Raw genomic sequence first — 21,272 nt, 5'->3', positions numbered from 1 at the left:
ATTTCCCAGCAAGCCCTGGCAACACCTTTGGGTTTTTTTGTTGATCATCCACTCAGATTTAGTTAATCTTCAAACCCCTCAACCAAAGTCACCTAAACGTTCACTTTTGTCCGCCTCTTTGTGCCCAGTGCTCTCCTGATTTTGTGAATTCTGTCCACATATGAAGAACTTGGACTGTGCCTTGTTTGATGCCTCTTATGTGACATACAGTTACTGTCATTCCTAATTCTTTTAAGTAGGTGGGGAAAGTGACCAGCAAATGTGAGTGTGCAACAAAGGTAATAGATAAATAAGTGCACCCTGAGACCCTGATAGCACCACCAAGGAGGAGATATTAAATCACAACTCACCATACACCTTACAGGGAAAGCAATTGGACCCCTAGACCAGCGTTTCAACCTTTAAGTATTTGCGACCTGAGTTTTCATAACAGTGTTAATCGCGCCCCCCCCCCTAACCTTTTTTGAATCCCTAATAAAATTTATTCCTATATTTTTTGCTGCCGATGCACCGTTACAAGTTTAAAATTTCCCTACGAATAATGAAATTACGCCACATATGGCAACATTCACGCCCCTTTTTTGTTACTTCGTGCCCCCTACGCGCCCAACAGTTTGAGAACCACTGCCCTAGACTAATTAAATGAGCTCATATTTCCCAGTTTCTGTGTTTTGGGATCGGTGAAGAAATTACAAATGTTCATGCCTTTTAATACAAACTATTATATAGTATGTGGATGATGTATTTTTTTTATGTTCATCCTGATTTTTTTATTATTGACTAACGGGTCTGATGCTGATGTTGCAGCCTTTCATCATTTAGTGTTGTTCACCCGGGTGTCTGCTTTGCTTGTATTTTAATTGTCACTATTAGGATACAATGCCGGGTGCAGACTAACACAGAATAAGGGGAAATAATAGGAAAACAACAAAAAAGAGTTCAGCATTTCCAGCTATAACAAAGAATAGAATTATGTCTAAGTGGCCTATAATGTAAAAATCACACTGCTGTGCTTTTCTGAATTCAGATTAAGAAAAGAGAAAAAAATGCCCAGCTTACTAAATGAGATCAGTTATTATCAAGTATTATCACTTATTGTGGATCTGGTTGGAACAGAAGCCTGTAGCCACAGGGGGGTCCCCAGGACCGAGTTTGGGAATCACTGACTTAGATTGTCCAAAATAACATCACGTTGAGAATTGTTGGTCCCTGTAGACCTACTCTCTACCCCACAACTTGGTCCCTAAAGTCCGACTCTCCACCTGCTCTCCACTTCAACACTTGCTGACTTATCCCATGCGTCTATGGTTCTTTTCATGAACAAAAACTTTCTAACAGTTTCACCCCCAAAGATCCTACTAAAAAACAATTTCCTCTCGGGGATTAATAAAATATACCATCATCATTATCAAAATGTGTCCTATAACAAATTTCCAACCATGTCCCCATGTTCTTGTTGCAGAATTTATTTTAAAGCAACAACAGGGACCCGCTGCACCAGTTCCTTTCATCATGTCCCCCTTAATCTCTGCTTCAACTCCTTCCATCTCTCCTCAGAGCTTCACACCTCTCACTCCTGAATCAGCCCAGTTGCTTTTTTCTGCATCTCCTGTAGCACTGTTGTGTCTTTTTTGTAATATGGAGACTACATCTGAAGACGGTACTCCAGTCGAGGCCTCACTAGTGAGTTATATACCATAATCGTAACGTCCCTTGACTTGAGCTCCGCACAGCAGGGCGCTATATAACCTAACACCCTATTAGCGTTCTTGATCGCTTCTGCACGCTGTCTGGCTGTACATAGTGATGAGTCCACTGCGCCATCCCAGGTCACATAAAGGATGGAGATCAAAGAGCTTTACAAGATGTCAAAGAAGATGTTACATGCAAAGAAAAACGAATTACATTTAGATAAGAATAACAATGAATAAATAGTATACAACAGAGAGATAAATAACGTACACATACAAAAGAAAGATATATAATTAAGAGAAACAGAGTTCTTAAAATGTAAAATTGATTTTTTCTTTAAGTTTCTAAATGACATTTCGACGATAAGGTCTGATGGCCAGGGTGGACGTAAAAAATAATAATAAAAAACTCCAATTAAGTTGGAGAAAAAAAATCTGCAGGGGATTCTAGACTAAAGGACCACCAGGCCCTCACTGGACATAAATGTACTTAAGTCGTGGTGCTTTTTAGACTTAATCTTACAGGACTCGGCACAGTGGGTTTTCTCACAAGTTGGGGTACCCACTGTCATTCAGGTGTCACAGGTGGCTGCACAGGACTTTGATCAGGTGGTGGACAGAAGAACTGGAGAAGAAAACAGAAAAGAAGTATAGTTTAAAGATTGTGTCCGTGTGTCCGTCTGGGTGCTATGTCTCTGTCATTCCAAAAGATTGTGCATCACAATATTTTTAGTATTAAAATGCATTGCATTTGTCATTAAAACAGATGGCACATCACAAACATTAACACTGCTTTTACGAATCCTATGCCAGCTGGAAGCACAGTTAGTAGGCAATAACAGAATTAAATGTACTGTCAACTCTCTGCGCTCTGTTCTGTGACTCTCTCACTGGAGTCTCTCTCTATGAAGACTATCAAACCACCATATTTCAGGAGTCCCACCACTACTATATGGTGACTATTTTTATTTTCGCCCCACTCAATTAACTTTAAATTCATTAATTTTTTTTATCTTAACGTTCTCTTTTAAACTCGTAAAGAATATCGCCATTATACCGACTCGCGTTTTCCATCCATCAACAAATGCCGAGTGCAGGTATCACACAGTCTTACGCTATATGACCCTACCGGCTTGCCATAGCCTCGTTTTCGTGCGCATGCGCACTTGCGTCGGTGGGAGTTTTTCGATTACTCCACTCCCATTCGGGAAGTCTCGTGTCAGCCATTTTGGCTCCAATTATTCACATGACGCGCCAGTTCTCCAGTCATTCAGCCAGACCACGCCTTTTGCGCTTGATATTATTCCACTCAAGATGGCAGCAAGTCGACGGCTGTACAAGGTGAGAAATCAGAAAATTGTTTTAAACGGTTGACAACTCGAGGACATTTAGATATGCTGTACCTATTTTACAGAATAGCAGGGGATGCTCGGCGCGGCTATAGTGTCGCGTAACCTTAACTTTAGTACGAAACCATAGACATGCCTTCTGGAACTATCGCTTTCGATTTCTAGTAGATACGACGCCTTGGGTTTTACTTCTCACACGATAACATTTTAGGATGGATACAATTTGAAGAGTACGGAGAAAAGGTGGCGTTGGGTTACTGATGCACCGTGTGAGTTGACACGCCTTACCGCGGTTCAGAATTAAAACGGTGAGCTCAATGCAGCACTGCGAGTCAGTGAGCATCCGAGCTAAAAAGGATGCGAGGGGCGAGAAAGAATTTCTGGTCCTCGGGGAAAAGACACGAGAGGAACGCATGCGCTCTTGAGAGCCCTGAGGTCTCCTACCTGAGCACAGGTGTGTTAAAAGTTCTTCAGCAAATGGCAGCAGAGGCGTTGGTGCTCTTTAAACTGCCCTGTCTTTCTTCATGCCAGTTCCCTTTCTCAGTATTCTCAGGTTAATTCGTACACTTACTATTCAAAATCATTCACTGACAAAATGTAAGTACAGTAATTCTAATAAATGTACAGATGCGTGTTATTTGATAGGATGAGTGTAATGTGTTTGTGTGTGTGTAACAGAATAGTACTAGTAGTACAGTGTATCTGGAAAGTATTCACAGCTTTTTCCACATTTTGTTATGTTACAGCCTTATTCCAAAATGGATTAAATTAGTTTTTTTTCCTCAGAATTCTACACACAACACCCCATAATGACAACGTGAAAAAAATTTACTTGAGGTTTTTGCAAATTTATTAAAAATAAAAAAACTGAGTAATCCCATGTACATAAGTATTCACAGCCTTCGCTCAATACTCAATGCACCTTTGGCAGCAATTACAGCTCAAGTCTTTTTGAATATGATGCCACAAGCTTGGCACACCTATCCTTGGCCAGTTTCGCCCATTCCTCTTTGCAGCACCTCTCAAGCTCCATCAGGTTGGATGCGCACTGTGCACAGCCATTTTAGGATCTCTCCAGAGATGTTCAATCGGATTCAAGTCTAGGCTCTGGCTGGGCCACTCAAGGACATTCACAGAGTTGTCCTGTCCTGCTGAAAGATGAACCGTCGCCCCAGTCTGAGGTCAAGAGCGCTCTGGAGCAGGTTTTTATCCAGGATGTCTCTGTACATTGCTGCAGTCATCTTTCCCTTTGTCCTGACTAGTCTCCCAGTTCTTGCCACTGAAAAACATCCCCATAGCATGATGCTGCCACCACCACCATGCTTCACTGTAGGGATGGTATTGGCCTGGTGATGAGCGGTGCCTGGTTTCCTCCAAACGTGACGCCTGGCATTCACACCAAAGAGTTCAATCTTTGTCTCATCAGACCAGAGAATTTTCTTTCTTAAGAGTCTGAGAGTCCTTCAGGTGCCTTTTGGCAAACTCCAGGCGGGCTGCCATGTGCCTTTTACTAAGGAGTGGCTTCCGTCTGGCCACTGTACCATACAGGCCTGATTGGTGGATTGCTGCAGAGATGGTTGTCCTTCTGTAAGGTTCTCTCTCCTCTCTCCACAGAGGACCTCTGGAGCTCTGACAGAGTGACCATCGGGTTCTTGGTCACCTCCCTGACTAAGGCCCTTCTCCCCCGATCGCTCAGTTTAGATGGCCGGCCAGCTCTAGGAAGAGTCCTGGTGGTTTCGAACTTTTTCCACTTACGGATGATGGAGGCCACTGTGCTCATTGGGACCTTCAAAGCAGCAGAAATTTTTCTGTAACCTCCCCCAATTTTGAGCTTCATGGCAAAGGCTTTGAATACTTACATACATGTGCTTTCTCAACTTTTTTATTTTTAATAAATTTGCAAAAACCTCAAGTAAACCTTTTTCACATTGTCATTATGGGGTGTTGTGTGTAGAATTCTGTGGAAAAAAATGAATTTAATCCATTTTGGAATAAGGCTGTAACTGAACAAAATGTGGAGAAAGTGATGCGCTGTGAATACTTTCCGGATGCACTGTAGTTGGAGCCAGATTTAGAAGGATGGGGGCCCTTGGGCTAGAAGATATTTTTAGGGCCCTACCTACACAAAATACTATGAGTGCTATACACATGAACTTAAAGATCTCAGAGTCACACATAGTAAAGTTAACGACTGCTAGACAGTCTTTGCTTTAAAATGAATAGCAAAAAATCTGAAGAACAGAAAAAAAAATATGGGCTTATTGTCTGAAATTGTGAGAGGTAAAGTGTGCTGTATCAAAGCATACATCTTCAATTAGCCATTGCCTTACAAATGACAAGTAACCATCCCAAACTTAGGTTTGAATACTCAACTATAGAACCCCATTGTAAATGCCTACAGAAGCAGGAACGTCAAATATTACATAGGTCATCCTGCATATTAACACAGACATGTTCTTGCTTTTCAAAACTGTACCTTTCAGGATTTCTTTGCAGCAAAGTCCTTGATGAAATCACTAATATTGAACCTCCAAACCAGATCACTCTCAGTTGACATCAGAGTCAAATGATCCAGTAGCTCATGCCCTACTGTGGATTTGTGTCTATTCTTCACTAGCCTGATCTTGGAGAAAGACCACTCACCACTTGCATTTGTGACAGACAATCAAGCCGGAAAGCAGCGTCTACATTTGGGGAAAATATCCTGTAAATTGCATTCTCCAAGAAACCGTAAAAGCTCTGGAGTAGATGAAGCACCCCCTTTAGTGCTTACAAATTTGCTGAACTGGACAATCTGCAAGCCACTGCTCCACTCAGCCTCTAATAAAAGACACAGACATAAACACAAAGTGACAAATTTCTATTATTATCGAGAATATTTAAACTTTATAGACATTTAAATTGAAGCACACATATTAATATTTCAAATATCTGACACAACTATTCTTTTTTATTATGTACTGTCTCATTAAGTAAAGTATTACATTTCTTATATACTCCCCAAATTAGGATGGCTTACACCAGGGGTCCTCAATCACGGCCCTGGAGGGCCCTAATTAGAACTCTGTCCTTGCTAATAATGAAATTTGGCATTTAACTCTATGCCTTGTTAGTGCTTTCATTCATTAAAGACAACTTTTAATTACATTGTAGATCAGAGGTCCTCAATTACAGTCCTGGAGGTCCACAGTGGCTGCAAGTTTTCCATTTCCATTTATTTACTACTAAAGCAATACATTTTTTGGCCTAAATTTTTGTTATCTTGCTTGTTACAATTCAGAATCGCTAATTTAATGGCCTATTTTAGTTTTTAGCAGCTGCATTTAAGTTTTAATTGTTGCCTGTTTTCTTAAACAGACATTAGTTAGTAATGAAATTCAGATAATCAATAAACCAGCAGCTGTCCAGTTAAACCTGTGCACAGGCACCATGTAGTATCTGTGTTGCAAATATTTAGAAATAAAGGAGAAGGAAATTGGAAGGAGCATTGATTTTTAAATCTGTTCTGGTCCACAAAACACATGGACAATGTTCTCATAGAAGGAAACTCTACAGTGCAACTAAAGTGTCTTTTAGATGAATGAAAGGACCAACAAGCCAAATACAGTAATCCCTCCTCGATCGCGGGGGTTGCGTTCCAGAGCCACCCACGAAATAAGAAAATCCGCGAAGTAGAAACCATATATTTATATGGTTATTTTTATATTGTCATGCTTGGGTCACAGATTTGCGCAGAAACACAGGAGGTTGTAGAGAGACAGGAACGTTATTCAAACACTGCAAACAAACATTTGTCTCTTTTTCAAAAGTTTAAACTGTGCTCCATGACAAGACAGAGATGACAGTTCCGTCTCACAATTAAAAGAATGCAAACGTATCTTCCTCTTCAAAGGAGTGCGCATCAGGAGCAGATCATGTCACAGAGATAGAGAAAAGCAAACAAATTAATAGGGCTGTTTGGCTTTTAAGTATGCGAAGCACCGCAGCACAAAGCTGTTGAAGGTGGCAGCTCACACCCCCTCCGTCAGGAGTAGAGAGAGAGAGAGATAGAGAGAGACAGAGTTTGTTTTTTAATCAAAAATCAATACATGCCCTTCGAGCTTTTAAGTATGCGAAGCACCATGCAGCATGTCGTTTTAGGAAGCAGCTGCACAAAAGATAGCAACGTGAAGATAATCTTTCAGTATTTTTAGACGAGCGTCCGTATCGTCTAGGTGTGCGAACAGCCCCCCTGCTCAATCCCCCTACGTCAGGATCAGAGAAAGTCAGCGCAAGAGAGAGAGAAAAGTAAGCTGGGTAGCTTCTCAGCCATCTGCCAATAGCGTCCCTTGTATGAAATCAACTGGGCAAACCAACTGAGGAAGCATGTACCAGAAATTAAAAGACCCATTGTCCGCAGAAATCCGCGAACCAGCAAAAAATAAGCGATATATATTTAAATATGCTTACATATAAGATGGAGTGAAGCCGCGAAAGGCGAAGCGCGATATAGCGAGGGATTACTGTAGTTAAATACCAAGTTTCATTGTCAGCAAGGATGGCCTTCTAATTAGTAGTAAAGCACTTGGAAGGAAAACCTGCAGCCACTGCGGCCCTCCAGGACTGTGATTGAGGACCCCTGGCTTACACCATTAAAGATTTTTGCTTCTTTTAACTGAAACCAAAACATTTTTTTGTTTTTGTTTGTTTTGTTCTATACAGCGCCCTCCATAATGTTTGGGTCAAAAAAAGATTTTTTTCCTTGATTTACTCCTCTGCTCCACTGTTTAAAATTACAAATCAGACAATTCAGACATTGTGATTAAAGTGCACATTGCAGACTTTAAGGGTATTTGCATACATTTTGGTCACACCATGTAGAAATGATAACACTTTTTATACACTGTCCCCTCCAATTCAGGGGACCGTAATGTTGTGGGACAGTTGGCATCGCAGGCATCACCCTCAGGTGGGTTTCATTTCTTCTTTAGTGCAGGCATAAGGTACCTAAGCTTGCTTCTACCCTTTAGCATCTGCACTTTAATCAGGTCTGAATTGTTTGATTTGTAATTATAAACTGTGGTTTAACTGCTTGTGGGTAAATATCACCTTCAACATCATAAGTGTAAAAACAGCTTGTGCCCTGAGGTAGTTAAAATCCTATAATGTATGGCAGCATTTGATTTAGATCTCAAAGTTTATGGTACATTATATACTGTGAGTGGTTTTTATTTTTGTGTGGAGGTCACAGCAATTTGGATAGCTCTTTCATATGTTTGTCTGAAGTATAAATTGATTGATGTTTTTGAATTTTCCTGTCTGTACAGTGCTCTAAGCCAGTGTTTTGTCAGTAGCATTGTTGAAAAGATATTGCATTGAGCAGGTCAAATAGATAATTCAGTATAACATTTGTAGTGGCTATAGCATCAGATAGGAAAGCACAAGCTTGTGCATTCATTCCACTCTGTTGACCCCCCATTTCCCCTAGTAAGCTGAAAAACAGGGTGTTAAGAAACCATTTGTAAATTGAATGCTAACTCATTACATGGCACACATAGGCACACCACAATGTGTCCTTATAACTGGCTCATACTGTCACCTCTCAGTCTAACCTTCCATTCTAGAACATGTAAGGAATCAAGTAAATAGAAGTAATTAAACAGAAGGTATGTGTATATGTGTGTGTGTGTGTGTGTATATATATATATATATATATATATATATATATGTTTATGTGTGTGTATGTGATATACAGTCATATGAAAAAGTTTGGGAGGCCCACTTAATTCTTTGGATTTTTATCTATCATTGACTGAGCTTTCAAAGTAGCAACTTCCTTTTAATATATGACATGCCTTATAGAAACAGTAGTATTTCAGCAGTGACATTAAGTTTATTGGATTAACAGAAAAAATGCAATATGCATCATAACAAAATTAGACAGGTGCATAAATTTGGGCCCCGCAACAGAGATATGACATGAATACTTAGTTGAGCCTCCTTTTGTAAATCTAACAGCCTCTAGACGCTGTCCTCCTATAGCCTTTGATGAGTGTCTGGATTCTGGATGGAGGTATTGTTGACCATTCTTCATACAAAATCTCTCCAGTTTAGTTCAATTTGATGGCTGCCGAGCATGGACAGCCTGCTTCAAATCATCCCTTAAGTTTTCGATGATATTCAAGTCAGGGGACAGTGACAGCCATTCCAGAACATTGTACTTCTCCCTCTGCATGAATGCCTTTGTAGATTTCCAATTGTGTTTTGGGTCATTGTCTTGTTGGAATATCCAAACCCTACGTAACTTCAACTTTGTGACTGATGCTTGAACATTATCCTGAAGAATTTGTTGATATTGGGTTGAATTCATCTGACCCTCGACTTTAACAAGGGCCCCAGTCCCTGAACTAGCCACACAGCAGCACCGCATGACGGAATCTCCACCAAATTTGACAGTAGGTAGCAGGTGTTTTTCTTGGAATGCGGTGTTCTTCTTCCGCCATGCAAAGTGCTTTTTGTTATGACCAAGTATCTCAAGTTTTGTCTCATCAGTCTAAAGCACTTTGTTCCAAAATGAATCTGGCTTGTCTAAATGAGCATTTGCATACAACAAGTGACTCTGTTTGTGGTGTGGGTGCAGAAAGGGCTTCTTTCTCATCACCCTGCCATACAGACGGAGAGGCTGTGTAAAGGCAGCTTCACAAAAAAACAGATCCTTAACAAATTGTTATTGGTATATTTTCCCTCAATTTAAAAAGGTTTTCTTTTCTTCTTAAAAAAAATTTAAAAGCAGTACTTAGCCGCTGCGAAGCGCTCGGATTTGGCTATATATATATATATATATATATATATATATATATATATATATATATATATATGTGTGTGAATGTATGTATGTATATATGTATGTCTATATATGTAGATGTGTATATATATATGTAGATATGTATATATATGTGTCTGTATGTATGTGTGTATATATATATATGTATGTATATGTATGTATGTGTATATGTATGTGTATATATGTTGATATGTGTATATATATATATATATGTGGATGTGTATATGTGTATATATATGTATATGTAGATATGTATATATATGTATATATGTATATATATGTTTACATAACCTCTTTAACACACTACTTCTCCATTGCGAAGCGCGGGTATTTTGCTAGTACCTTTATATTTCATGATTGGACACATCTGTCTATGAAGTTCAAGGCATAACGAGCTCATCCAACCAATTTGGTGTTGCAAGTAATCAGCATTGAGCAGTGACAGGCATTCATATCAGCAAAATTACAAGGGGACCCACATTTTTGCACAACCAGTTTTCCACATTTGATTTCATTTCATACAACTAAATACTGCTTCACTAAAAATCTTTGTTCGGAAAACACCCCTGTACTCAGATGTTCCTAGGAAATGAAAGACATACCACGGTTATCTTCATTTTTGAAAGTAGAGTCAATTATTATGCAGGCTGAGAAGTTCCCAAACTTCTTCATATTACTGATATATATATATATATATATATATATATATATATATATATATATATATATATATATATATACACACACATATATAGTGCTATGAGAAAAATCCCACAGTCTTGAAGCAGAGGTGTTCTGTAAAAAAATAAATCATCTATATATATATATATATATATATATATATATAAAATCCAACATCTGTCTGTCTGCTTTTCATGAGAGAACTAAACGGATTTATATCAGGTTTTTTTATATGATTTGCTAGAACATTCCGGTTATTTTTGCAACTTCTCTCATTGTGCTAAGTATCACAGTTTACTTGCGGCACCAATTTATTTGTGCTAACCTGAGAGACATGCAGTGGGCCGAGGGGAGGGGGAAACGTGACATAAGGAGAGAGGAGCCTGGCGGGACCCTCCTCATTCACGTGGCAGCCTCCTCTCGCCTTGTGTTGGAGTGTACCCTCACCCAGCCCCCCAAGTAGCTAGCGATACCTGTAGTTCATTGATTTTTAAAGTATGTTCTTTTTAAGGCTTTGCGGGCGGAGCCGCGGGGGACAGCTAGTCTGTTTAAATATCACATATGGTACATTAGATTATGTTTATTTTAATTGCCAAAAGAAAAAGAGAGATAAGTTGCATTTGCCAGCCTGAGGTGCTCTTACTGAGTTAGATCAAAACCTTTTGTCTTTTTATCCATTGAAACTCAGTGCTAATGTCACTGACTATTTGCTTTACATTACTCTAGGAACTGGAAGAAATTAAGAAGTCTGGAATGAGATGTTTCCGAAATATATTTGTTGATGATGCAAACCTACTAACATGGCAAGGCCTACTGGTACCAGTATGTTTATTTATTTATTTTTTTGCCTTATATATGTGAATAATATCTACGTTCACTGTTTTCAACGTCTCCTATTTCTCTTCCCGTCTATGTTCAGGACAGCCCTCCCTATGACAAAGGGGCATTCAAGATTGAGATAAACTTTCCAGCAGAGTACCCTTTCAAACCTCCAAAAATTACCTTTAAAACAAAGATCTACCACCCAAACATTGATGAAAAGGGACAAGTGTGTCTGCCTATCATAAGTGCAGAGAACTGGAAACCAGCAACAAAAACTGACCAAGGTGAGTATTTGGGAACGTCTACAGAGACCGTGTGTGATTTCACATCTCAGTTGTGCGGTTCAAACATTTCAGAACCCTTGGCCAGAGTGAAATCGTTCTTTAACAAGCGGTAGTGGGACCACCTAGCTCAGCTAGGAACCATTACAGAACCTGATATGTGAGAGGGAGACAACTGTTAGGAAGAGCGATTTGAAAAGCGTGTATGTGTGGGTGTCCCCCACAATATGAAGACACATTCATAGGGACCAACAGAAACAAATAAGATAGAGGGGGCAGAATATTAGGATGATATGAAACGGGAGGATGAGAAAATAACCCCACATGACATCTAATTTCTTGATTTTAAAAGGCGTTTTTTTACAAAAAGCATTTATTTTAGGGATATTATCTATCTATCATATAGTGCCTTTCATGTCTTTCTATCTATCGCCTTTCATGTCTGTCTATTATCTATCTGTCTATCTATCATCTTTCATGTCTATCTATCAAAACACTAAGGCTTGTGTACCCAGTCCTTCAGAGCATTTGATTGGTCAGTTTGACTTTGGAGTGATTGATGATACTGTTATCATGCACACCTTGTTAACGCAACACCTGCACTGTGGAAGTGACACTACAGACAAACCTTCAATTCAGGAGTGGATTTTGTCCTGGCTGGAGCATGGGCCTGGTCTTTTTCGGTTAAGGGGAAATTTGATGGGTTGTAAGAGTTTCCTAATTACGTCTATACAACTTTGTGACATTGGGTTCCATCCCATGCTAGTTGATTCACTATCCACATTAGAGTCTAAGAATCTTAGAGTAAAACATAAAGTAACGATGCCTCTTGGGAAGTGTTCAAGGCATCGTCCAATGGGAGAGGACCTGGGCACAAAATTGGAGCACACAGGAAAGAATGCACAGTTTATAAATCCATGCCACACCCCAAATAAAATAGGATATGCACATTATAGACTTTGTAACATTTTTCATATAGTTTTAATAAAATAAAAATACAACATTTCTAAATGTAATTAATCTAATTGAGGGTTGTAGAGGAACTGGGGCCCAACCTCACAAAATGAGGCACAGGTCCATTGCAGATCCCACTTTTATACACACACACACACACACACACACGGGCAGTTTAGAATTGGCAGCTAAAAAACTCAAGACATCTTTTGAGATGTGGGAGGAAAATCCAGGCATGCATAGGGAGAGCGTGAAATTCCACCAATCGGAGGATTCAAACCAAGGGTGCTAGATCTGTGAGGAAGAAGCACTTGAACCTTTAATTAACACACTTAATTCTGACAGAATATTTATGTGTATGTAAGTGACAAAAAAGTAATTTTTGATAACACTAAATTCATTCATTCAGCAAGTACAATTTGATAAATATAAATGCACTTTAAAAAGGATCACTCCCATTTTTGTCACCCCACAAAGCAAGCTGAGAATGTAGTAAAGACGTGTCAGTTCTAGCATGATCATACAAACACTAAGACATCTGAGTACTCCAGCAGACCAGTCGTGACAAACACATCATGCATCAAATGTACCCATAAATAATAGTGAAGAACTGCTGATGGACACAATTAATTAAATAATGGTCCGTCTGGTATCTAAAAGTGAAGGGCTTACCAAATTAATTTATTGATTAATCTTTTAATTAATTATTGATTTTTGAACATTTTTAGAAATGTGTTTTTATTATAAGGGTTACAATAACAAACATACTTACCTACAGATATATTTTCCAACCTTCAATTCAGAGTTGTAGGGTCCCAGGGTCTGCTCCAACAGCATCAGGTGCAATGCCAGCGTGAACCCTGGACTGGGCATTAGACCATCAAAGCATACATTTACATTTCTGCACTTAGCAGACATTTTATCCAAAGCAACTCACGCAAGAGGTCAACACAATCAAGTAAACGTCAGTCTGGGAGACAGTTTTAAACAGGACAAGGTTACAAAAATTGACCATTGCAAGTGAAGAGACATAAACCAAACCGGGCAACACAAGACTAGTTACTCTTATCTTAGCTATTAAGAACTCAAATGAAAACCGTTATCAGTCACACATGCATTAATAGAACAAGGGAGTCATCAAACGCTTCTTAAAACTCAGTGAGGGAGTCTGCAGTCCAGATGGAGGTGGGCCGCATGTTCCACCAGCTAGAAGCTACACGTGAAAAGAGTCTGGACTGAGATTTGATGCCACACAGGGGTGGCGTCACCAGATACCATTTACTAACAGACCAGAGTGTGCGAGCAGGAAAATAGGAAATAAGAGTGCCATTGTATGCATGTACTGTATGCCAGTCCATCAGTTTATTTCTGCATCATGGATTTGAAGTTAATGCATGCTGCGGCAAGTGGTGACCAGTGGAGTGACCTGGAAAGAGCAGTGACATGCATCCATCTTGGCTGGTTGAATACTAGACATGCTGCCATATTGTCATTCATCTGCAGTAAATACATTGGTAGTGCTTGAAGGTACACCTGTCTGTAAGGAGTTGTAGTGGTCAGGACGTGACAAGACCAATGCTTGGTTCAGGATTTGTCTCGCATACTTTGTCAGGTATGGTTTTGATATTGCAGATGTTGTACAGAGTGAATCAACACGAGTGAGAGACAGTTGCAAGCGGTCAGTGAAGGATATCTGACCATCAATCATCACCCCAGGTTTGCGTATTTACCTGGTAGATGCTGGTGATAATGAGAGGAGTTTTATCAAGATATGATGTTGAATAGACAGACTGGCTGGGATAACCATGAACTCTGCCTTTTCCAGGTTGATGGTGCTCCTTCATCCAAGTTTAGATGTCAGTGAGACATGTTGAGATTCTAGCAGAGACTGACATCCTCAGGAGGCATATGCATAAACATATGTGCATTTGTAGGTTTATAAGGTCATTGTACACAGTCCAGAAAAAGTCTTACATGCTTGTGCTAATCAACATGCAAGACATCACCACACAATGCACATGCAGAGTCAGCAAACTTTCTAAAGTTTACAGCATAGAGGCAACTTTTCATATTTGGTAGCATTTAATGAGCACACATTAGACCAGGACCAAGCATAACGTAAATCTGCTTAGAGGTGAAGTCTTTTTAAAGTTCTATAGGTACTTCCTAAACAATAGAGTGCAAGTTTAGAGTTATCAGCTAGGTGCACATTATTAACCTTCAATGGAAATTTGTTTTGACTTTACATGCTTCTCTTTAATATGTGGAAAGGACAACTGGAGCATCTGTAAGAAAACTATTCTGATCAAGGGGAGAACATTCAAACTCCACACAGACAAGGAATTTAAACCCAGGGCACTGTATCCACAAGGAAACAATTCAGTTCACTGTGCCAAGCGTCCAGCTGCAGTCAGGACAGTTTTAGGCCTCGGACAGATCCAAGCACTTCAGACACTATGAGGTCCATAAAGTGATGCCCCCTACTGGAGCCACTCCCCGTTTCACTGGTGACCTGACGTCTATATTACACGCCCCTCATGATGATCTCAAGTCCCTTTAGTTCCTGCACTCAAATGTTCAGCATTTATACTTCTAAACTATCGATGTCTCTCAGTTCTTCATCCGAAGCAGTTGTTTTGGAGTCGTATATTAGAAACAAATTGAACAAAAAATCTTAACGTTGTGTATTTTATAGTACAGTAATCCCTCGCTATATCGCGCTTCGCCTTTCGCGGCTTCACTCCATCGCGGATTTTATATGTAAGCATATTTAAATATATATCGGGGATTTTTTGCTGGTTCTCGGATTTCTGCGGACAGTGGATCTTTTAATTTCTGGTACATGCTTCCTCAGTTGGTTTGCCCAGTTGATTTCATACAAGGGACGCTATTGGCAGATGGCTGAGAAGCTACCCAACTTACTTTTCTCTCTCTCTGTCTTGTGCTGACTTTCTCTGATCCTGACGTAGGGGGATTGAGCAGGGGGGCTGTTCGCACACCTAGACGATACGGACGCTCGTCTAAAAATGCTGAAAGATTATCTTCACGTTGCTATCTTCTGTGCAAGCTGATTCCTGAAGCGACATGCTGCACAGTGCTTCGCATACTTAAAAGCTCGAAGGGCACGTATTGATTTGTGCTTGTTTGTTTTTCTCTGTCACTCTCTCTCTCTCTGCTCCTGACTGAGGGGGTGTGAGCTGCCGCCTTCAACAGCTTTGTGCCGCGGTGCTTCGCATACTTAAAAGCTAAACAGCCCTATTGATTTGTTTGCTTTTTTTCTCTATCTCTCTGACATCTGCTTCTGACTTGAAGAGGAAGATATGTTTGCATTCTTTTAATTGTGAGACGGAACTGTCATCTCTGTCTTGTCATGGAGCACAGTTTAAACTTTTGAAAAAGAGACAAATGTTTGTTTGCAGTGTTTGAATAACGTTCCTGTCTCTCTACAACCTCCTGTGTTTCTGCGCAAATCTGTGACCCAAGCATGACAATATAAAAATAACCATATAAACATATGGTTTCTACTTCGCGGATTTTCTTATTTCGCGGGTGGCTGTGGAACGCAACCCCCGCGATGGAGGAGGGAATACTGTATATGTTTTATATCTGCGTTTGCCATGTCTCATTCGTGAGACTGCACTTTTTAATACGTTAGTTATATGCTGCACTCAACAGAGTAGTGGCTCGGTGGCTAAGGATCTACACTGGTAATCAGAAGGCTGACCCCATATAAAAATGGGAAATGCTAAGGAAGAAGACTAAGAAGAATAAATTATATGCTGCACTCAGTTACGATTAACACAACATATTATAGACTCTGAATTGAATAAATCAATTATTTGTGTAAACAGTCAAAATATGCAATACTACATACTGAACGTTTAGGAGCTCTTTAGAGTACTGTCTTTGTGGTCCATCGCTCTGTTATATCATTACTGATGTACAAAATTTTAATATTTATATTAATGATGTATTTAATGTGGTGGAGTTTATACTCCAGAGGAATGACGCAATCACCCTCAGAAGCACAAAGAGGTATAGTCATTTGAGTTGCCCAGCTAAGACCATCTCTGTTAGCCGAGCGGCTTTGTGTACCCATTGGGGATGGTTTGCTATCTCGCAGCAAGTACGAAGAGACGTTTATTACATTAGCATGACAGTTTATCCCGGTGAAGCTTTATAGTAAATATTTTTTTTACACACATGTTCAGTTTGCCACCATTACTATAATAGTACATTTAGCACAAAAGTGTACCGCAAACACGGGGGTGGTGGAAGTGGGTGGAGTCAAAAGAGATGACAAGGGCCTCAGAATGTCTCAGGTCGCTGAAACTGTCCTGACTGCAGCTGGACTCTATTGGGAGTGTATCACATTATTGCTGACTGTAATTGGACAACAACTAATGATAACATAAAAGTTAAGTTGCTGGCACCTACCTTTATGTAGAAATCACAATGTTGAGTCCTTAAGTGCCACTGCAGTCCTATTATCCACACGTTGTATTGCTCTTGTAATAGAGAGTTCATTTGGGCCTTAGAGAATTCTGTTTTTTTTATAAGATGAACTGAAAGAAGCAGGCTAATAAGCTTCACTCTGTATTAAGATGCTGATATCAAGATACCCCTTTGACAGAAATCTGCTGGCCAGGAGAGCAACATAGTAATTCCACAGCTCTCACCAGATCCATCCAGTTCTTGTTTTTCTATAGCCATCGAGTACTTGAAACTGAAACTCCGGCACTCTGAGGTATATCTAGCCATAATACTTTGTAATTAGCTATCTGTACGATCAGGTAGTGCTGTTCAGTTGCTAAGTTACGTACAGGTCACACGCCTTAGGCGGTCCTAGTTGTTCAAACTAAGCAGTCTTGGGTGAAAGTACAGTTAGAAAGCAGAACAACAGAATCTTTCAGCTTCAGGAGATTTCTGGGATTCTGGAACCCACCTTTTCCCCCTCATTCATTCCTCACGAGTTTTGTACTTCAAAAGCTTTTTTCCATGTAAAGACACATTTTTTCTGCATGCACGGGGGGCTGGAGAAGTTCTCCATAATTTGCTTTGGTATCATTCTGATACTCCTGCAAGAATGCTGGTTTTAGTACTGAAGTCAAAAGTTTACTATCAATTCGACGCCACTACACGGGTATACTTGTGTATTTGCACTAAACAAATACAGTTAAAAATAGAATAACGTTAATTGAACATGAGTTAAGATTATTAATTGGTGACTTCAGTGTGTGTACCTTATAATTTAGTTTTATTTTTTTTACGTATTGCTGACTTTCAGTCCTCACCTCAGTGTCGTCTGCGTGTAGCTCTGGGAGTCGCAGGTTTCTGGATGGTGACGGCTGCTTTCTCTCTTGCAGTGATCCAGTCCTTAATTACCTTGGTAAATGAACCGGAGCCTGAACATCCTCTAAGGGCTGACCTCGCAGAAGAATTTTCCAAGGACCATAAAAAGTTCATCAGGAATGCAGAGGAGCACACTCGCAAATTTGGAGAGAAGAGACCAGTGTGTGAATGAACAGAAACAATGCATCATGGAACGAGGGAGGGATGGGGGTCAGTGGTTCAGAGAAATACAAGGAGATCCACCACAGCCTCTGTCCATATTCCGCCTAACTCTACACTTTTGTTGGATGGAATACACCTAATGATGTGCCTGTAAATACATTTTCATTTTTTTGTATCCCTTGAGGCGTGTATTCTTCTTAGCTACCACTGCAAGATCGTATACGGCTAAGCTGTTCTCACAGGCTCAAAAACCGCATCTTCGGGATGCTAGCAAATAGGAAGAGTCTCATGGCAGATGAGAACGAGGGATGGAAAGTTTTCATCTTTAGCACACAGTTGCCTTTTTTTTCTTTAATAGTTGTATTAGAGTATCAGAGTGCCTGAATTTAGTGCGGATTTTCACCAAGTCTATTTTGCACCACAGCTAACAGTAGAAAGGGGACATGGCATTAAAAAGGAAGAGACTCCATATCCCTAGTTACACTTTTTAAAGATTGTAAGGTTGAACTTCTGGTCAACCTGCTGAAGAGTCCATCATAGATCCGAGTGGGAGAAAACAAAGGCGGGTGTTCTCCTGGAGAACTGTCATTTTGTTAGTGAAGAGAAAGCCCTGCAAACCACTTCTGGGAGCATCCACTACAATGTGCGCTGACTCCCCACCTGTAGGATGGCCAGACTGCTACCCACCTTAATTTTATGAACTCTATCTACACTGCTGTTTTTTCCTTTTTTTTAATTCTTTTCTCAAGCTCCAAAAATAAAAGTGTTTATGAACCTCGTAAAGTACGCTGCATCCTTGACTTGAAGGTGAAAACAGAAGACAAAACGGTTTGAAGGATACGGACACTGCACAAATGCTGCATCACCAAATATTGAACTATTTTTATTTTCACAAATCTATAGCTGGAAACCATAGATCTGGCCTATTAGGAAGGCACAAACCTGTTCATAGTTCTCCATGGCTGAAGACTCAAGCTCACTGTGGGTGCAGGAAGCATCCACACCCCACCTGCTACCATCATTTTCTGTATTACAACTAAAACTTACAACACACTTTTTATTTTATAATAAGTGATAGATGTGAAAGGCACTATATAATAGAAAGAGTGAGACCCACTATATGACAGATATATAATGCCTTTCACATTTATTTATCCATTTACCTTTCTAATCGGATGTGAAAGGCACCACATAGTACATAGCTGGAGAGATGGCTACATAGACTTTAGATATACTAAAGCTTTCTACAGAAGCTCAGGAAATATGACACCAACCACCACCCATCAAACACATAAAAATTACAAAAAAAAGAAAACTGACTTGGCTAAAGACACGAGGGCAGCCACCATAAAGGCATATTGTGGCTGGTATGAATGACCTCAGTGGCGTTTCTTCACACTTCTGCTGAATAATTTTATTGGTGAAAGCCATCAGTGCTGATGTGTAACAGAGAGGACATGCAGCATTCCACTACTACCTTCAGAGGGTCTTCCATGACTGCCTTCTTCATCAGCTTGTTGATTTGGTTGTCCTCTATTAAAGTGATATGACCAGGTCAGCACATAATAGTGCAGATAAATCACACCGTCACAGGGTTGTATAACGTATAAAGGTTGCCATTACTTAAGTTGATCATAGTCCTTCAAATGTAAAGAATGTTCTGTTGACCATACAAACCAATCAACTTGGGCGTGTTGTAACTCTTGGGGTGACACAGGTGTTTGTGGTAGGAAGACAAATACGTTCTACACCCACTTGGTAAACATAACTGGCTGTTTGGAAGAGTAGTGTGGCTGTCAACGATGGCAAAAGGGCTTGGTGTGACCTCAGTTTGGCCATTATGATTACAACTCAAAAGACTGACATTTGCTGAATGACATGCACACAGGAGCTCAGCCACCATTTTAAGCAGTCGGTGCTGCTAAGAGAACTTGTTCCCTGAAGCACATATGAAAAATTTGTTTGGCATTCCCACCATTGCTGGTCACACAATCTCATACTAACCTGTTGTGTCCACTCATGACCAAAGACCACTTCCTGTTGGCTACACAAAGTCAGCTCTTAAGAAATACTGGCACCTGGTCCACCACAGTTGGTTAACTCCTTGTGACTGATGCTGCTGGCATGAGTTCCAGCTTCTGTGGGCTTAAACAAGGAATGGATGGCTCAGTTATGCCTGAAGATTTCAGAAATTGTACCAATGCTTAAAACGTGAGAAACCCCATGTATTACACTACAGAGATTATTGGAGCATTCACACAAGGATTACATCCATCTACAGATTAACTCTTCCACAAGTGTTGAGGTAAGACACGATGCCAGGGAACAGTGACATGTTGAGAAGCAAATGCAAGTAAAAATGTCACTGGACATGTAATGACCCTTTGAACAATTCAGAGGCGTCCAGCAGAAGACAAGTGAAGTTCAACTGACTGCAATAGCTTGTGCGTGATTTTGTAGTTAAAAATAAAGAAAAGTCTTCTTCACTACTATGTATTGTTTTAAGTTCTTCTGCTTGTCTCCCACCCTCAGCTTTCACTTGACATCAAGATGAATTGCATACAAAGAGCTCCATGTTAGGATTTAGAGTCACAAATATTGAAACGGTTTAATAATTACAATTTGAAATCGAGGGATGGCTCCCAAAGGCTTACGAGTATAGGGTGGTCCAGATCTAATTATGCAATTTTTATTACGCTATAACTTTATTACATGGAGAATTCACAGAACCTGCCCTGCACATAGAGATTTCACTTAAAAAATCTTTTTGTTGCCGATAGATGGCAGCACCTGCCCTGCATTCCAAAATGGCGGGGAGACGGTTGTCAAGTCGAACAGTTGCATAATTAGAACTGGACCACCCTGGTAAATCCAGGAGATTAACATTAAACTGTGCATCACATCGCACAATAATCTGGGAAGAGGACACCTGCCTGAAATCAGGACACCTTTTGTGATTGCTAGAATCATTGAGATGACCCAAAATTGTGGCGGATATCTTGTAATGTGGGGCTAGCATAAACAATTTACTGCATGATGTAAGGGCTTTTGGGACCAAAACAAAAAAAAGTCCGACATTTATGGAACTGACAGGGATTTTTGCTGGGGCTGCTGACACGGACATGGAATTGGTGGACCAAGAAGCCTCCTGGCCATG

At 40.1% G+C, this 21,272-nt stretch overlaps 1 protein-coding gene across 1 annotated transcript; it reads left to right on the top strand.

The window, feature by feature from the left end:
- The first annotated feature begins 2,886 nt into the window (after positions 1-2,886).
- Positions 2,887-18,913, top strand: LOC114659629 (ubiquitin-conjugating enzyme E2 L3-like). The gene is made up of 4 exons (XM_028812210.2): positions 2,887-3,032; positions 11,271-11,366; positions 11,464-11,650; positions 17,968-18,913. Exons 1-4 carry the CDS (start codon positions 3,006-3,008, stop codon positions 18,123-18,125), a joined length of 468 nt encoding a protein of 155 aa, XP_028668043.1. The 5' UTR covers positions 2,887-3,005; the 3' UTR covers positions 18,126-18,913.
- Positions 18,914-21,272: the final 2,359 nt, after the last annotated feature.

Source organism: Erpetoichthys calabaricus, chromosome 10 (assembly GCF_900747795.2).
Source record: "Erpetoichthys calabaricus chromosome 10, fErpCal1.3, whole genome shotgun sequence".
Taxonomy (NCBI): Eukaryota; Metazoa; Chordata; class Cladistia; order Polypteriformes; family Polypteridae; genus Erpetoichthys; species Erpetoichthys calabaricus.
This window is presented reverse-complemented; position numbering and strand designations above follow the sequence as displayed.